The sequence below is a fragment of the Octopus bimaculoides genome, chromosome 4 (assembly GCF_001194135.2).
Source record: "Octopus bimaculoides isolate UCB-OBI-ISO-001 chromosome 4, ASM119413v2, whole genome shotgun sequence".
Classification (NCBI taxonomy): domain Eukaryota; kingdom Metazoa; phylum Mollusca; class Cephalopoda; order Octopoda; family Octopodidae; genus Octopus; species Octopus bimaculoides.
In genome coordinates this window covers 19,745,604-19,749,226 of record NC_068984.1, presented here as the reverse complement: position 1 = coordinate 19,749,226, position 3,623 = coordinate 19,745,604, and the positions used below count along the sequence as shown (strand labels likewise).

Here is a 3,623-nt window from a genome sequence, read left to right as displayed (position 1 = left end):
TAGATATATATACATATGGGGGGAAAAATAATATAATATAATATATATTGTTTATAACAAATAGTGAAGTGAACTCAGTGTATTATGTGGAGCATAATTATATTTATTTGGTTGATACTCTCTGCTTTAAGTTTTCTCAATATTAAAACTTCATTAATAATAACCATCTCCTTGCTTTTGTGTGTTTTATACATTTGATATTGAAAACATATAGAATACTTTTGTATATGAATTATAGGATGCATCACATTTTGCATATGACAACTCAATGGATGAATTTATGATTATTTCCTGACAGTTTCTAGCAGTCAATCAATTATGCATTTACAAATATTTTTGCTTGAAATAGTCAGCTGGGAGCCAGCTATCAAATGTAGGCTGGAAATAATGACCAACACTGTTTTTTGTGGTAATTCATGCTAACAAAATAATTGTACATATTCTTTGGAGAGGTGCTAAATGTTCATATGTAAACTATCAGGAATGAAGACCGGGGGAAATCTGGCTTATGTCTCTATTCTCTTAAAAATCCCTTAAATATCTAACCTGGCAATAGCTGATGATTTTAAGGGATTTTAATGATGACTCAGTATTTATATTTGCACGTGTGTATATATGATGTATTTTTTCATTTATCTTATATAAAATTATTCATCTGTTATCCATTTATACATTTTTGAAATGTTTTCTAAATTTTGACCTCTTCCATCCCACCATCTACCCAGGGTCCATCACTACCTTTATAAATAAATAAAAATAAATTTGTTTTCAATTTTCTAATAAATATCTTCTTTGTTCGTCATTTCAGGCTGTCATGAAAAAGCTGGATGCTGAAGGAGATAGCATCAAAGCAGATCTTACCACTGGAGAACAGTTGCTGGCTGAGAAGGATGCTCCAAATTTTGTGGCCAAGAAAGCTGCAGAACTAAACAGAAAATGGACTGCTACCATTAAAGAAGCTGAAGAAAAATATCAAAAACTTATGGTAATTCTTTACTTATATATACACTCTCTGTCTCTCTCTTAATAATCCTTTCTACAAGGCCTGAAATTTTTATGGGGAAAGGATTAAGCTGATTACATCAACCACAGTGTGCAACAGGTACTTAATTTATTGACGCCGAAAGGATGAAAGGCATAGTTGACCTGGGTGGAATTTGAACTCAGAACGTAGCGACAGGTGAAATACTGCTAAGCATGTCATCCAGTGTGCTAACGATTCTGCTAGCTCCATGCCTTTGTCTCTCTCTCTTAATAATGAAAGGTAAACATCTTTGTTTAGAGTAAATCTGTTGACACACATAACACACACACACACAAATATATCCAACCCATGCCAGCATGTAAACTGAATGTTAAATTATGATTACACACATGCATTCATATGCCCACACATGTATGTATATTTGTTTGCATGTATTCTCATCTTCCCATAGCAAGATTGTTGTAAACGAGCATCACCATCATACAGGCGGTGTCACTTCTTTCCAGTCTTCTGTGGAAACATGTCCAACCATAAAAAAAACATTACCTTACTTGGAAACAGGTGAACGTTAATGGTTGGAAGAATTCCATGTGACCCATACATATGGCTTAGTGGTTAAGAGTGTTGGACTCATGATCATAAGATTGTGGTTTCGATTCCTGGACTAGGAGATGCATTGTGCTCTTGAGCAAAACCCTTCGTTTCTCATTGCTCCAGTTCATTCAGCTGGTAAAAAATTAGTAATCCTGTGACAGACTGGTATCCCATCCAGGAAAAAATATATGCACCCGAGAAACCAAGAGACTGGTCCTATACTCCTTATGGAGTAATGTAGACTAATCATGCAAGCATGGAATAGTGGACAGTTATCATCATCATCGGACAAGAGAACATAAATGCTCAGCACAAATATCTTTGCAGCCTGAATATAGAATTGAATATCAATAGGATGCAATTTGAAGGAAATTTAGCTGTTATTTCTTACACTTGAAGTGACTGCGTAGAGGTACCCTTGTTGGCTCAAGTACTGATAGAAGAATGTATCTGTAGTATACACAGGTATGTGAAGAAATAATGGTGTTTATTTTGAAATTGTTAATCCTGTAATAAACCATACTGCAAAGCTGCCCATCCAATGCTATTATGTCAAAATAACAGCAACTATAATAATCATGGTGATTATTATTATTGAGTGAAAGAGCAGGGCATGCCATCAAAGTGACACTGGGGTAAAATATACGAAGCCCAATATACCCATCATGACTACCCGTCTGATAAGGGTACACCAGGCACATGCATCACAACCATATGTGCGTTTATCAAGATAAACAGTGCATGACCTCGCAGGTGAGGCCCAGTTAGAATTTTCTTCAGGTTGAGTAGCCCATCCCACTCAAAAAGTTCCCCGAATAAGGTTTGTTTAAGGATGTTGAGCAAAACACCCATGTTTCCAAAGGTGAATTATTCAAACCCCAAAGAATTCCTCTCAACACATGGCTATGATGCTCCCCCACTACTTCTGCTCGTGATCAGAGATGCACATATTATCAGCCATTAAGGGACATGCTCAACTGGTTAAGGTCAAGCAACTGACAAGAAAATCTGTGGTATTGAGCAAAATATTTGTTGTAGCCCATCTTTTATACCAAGAAAATACAATGTATATGATAACACTTCCAATCAATTAAGATCAGAAGCCACAAGAGCCACTGCCTGGTACTGCATCCAAGCTATTATTATTATTATTATTATTATTATCATCATAATCATCATCATCATCATGTCAGTGTCGTGTAACTGGCATGTAAAAGACCACCTCTCAAATGTTGGGTGATATACTGTACTTGAGAAAACCTGCCAAACCAAGTTAAATCGTAGCCGTGGCCGATGTCAATGTTAGTTGACTGGTACCCGTACCAGTGGCATGTAAAATGCACCATTTGAGCACATGGCCGATGCCGGTGTCACATCAATGGTGCCTGTGCCAGGGACATGTAAAAAGCACCCACTACACTCTTGGAGTGGCTGGCATTAGGAAATGGATCCAGTTGTAGAAGCCATGTTAAACCAGATTGGAATCTGTCCAAACCATGCCAGCATGGAAAATGGACGTTAAATGATGATGATGATGATGATGGAGGTGCATGGCTTAGCAGTTAGGATGTTGAACTCATGATCATAAGATTGTGGTTTCGATCCTGGATCAGGCAACATGTTGTGTTCTTGAGCAATACGCTTCATTTCATGTTGCTGTAGTCCACTCAGCTGGTAAAAATGAATAATCCTGTGACAGACCAGCATTCTGTCCAGGTGGGGGAATATATGTGCAATGGAAACTGGCTGTATGAGTCTATGTGATACAGGAAGGATCATTATTCGTTTTATCTATTATTGTTGTTGTTGTTGTTTTGTTACTAAGTCGTCGAGCTGGCAGAATCATTAACATGCTGGGCGAAATGCTTAGCAGTATTTTGTCTGCCACTACATTCTGAGTTCAAATTCAGCTGAGGTTGACTTTGCCTTTCATCTTTTTGGGGTCGATAAAATAAGTACCAGTGAAACACTGGGGGTCGATGTAATCAACTCATTCTCTCCCCCAAAATGGCTGCCCTTGTGGCAAAATTTGAAATTGTTTACC

General features: G+C 37.4%; 1 protein-coding gene across 10 annotated transcripts in view; it reads left to right on the top strand.

The window, feature by feature from the left end:
• LOC106881484 (nesprin-1) overlaps nt 1-3,623 on the top strand; it is an 811,219-nt gene that overhangs the window by 228,826 nt on the left and 578,770 nt on the right. For all 10 annotated transcript variants that reach the window (XM_052966929.1, XM_014931893.2, XM_014931887.2 and 7 more), the window contains one exon: nt 809-985. In XM_052966929.1, coding sequence (XP_052822889.1) covers nt 809-985 — 177 coding nt within the window. The remainder of the gene's footprint in view (nt 1-808; nt 986-3,623) is intronic.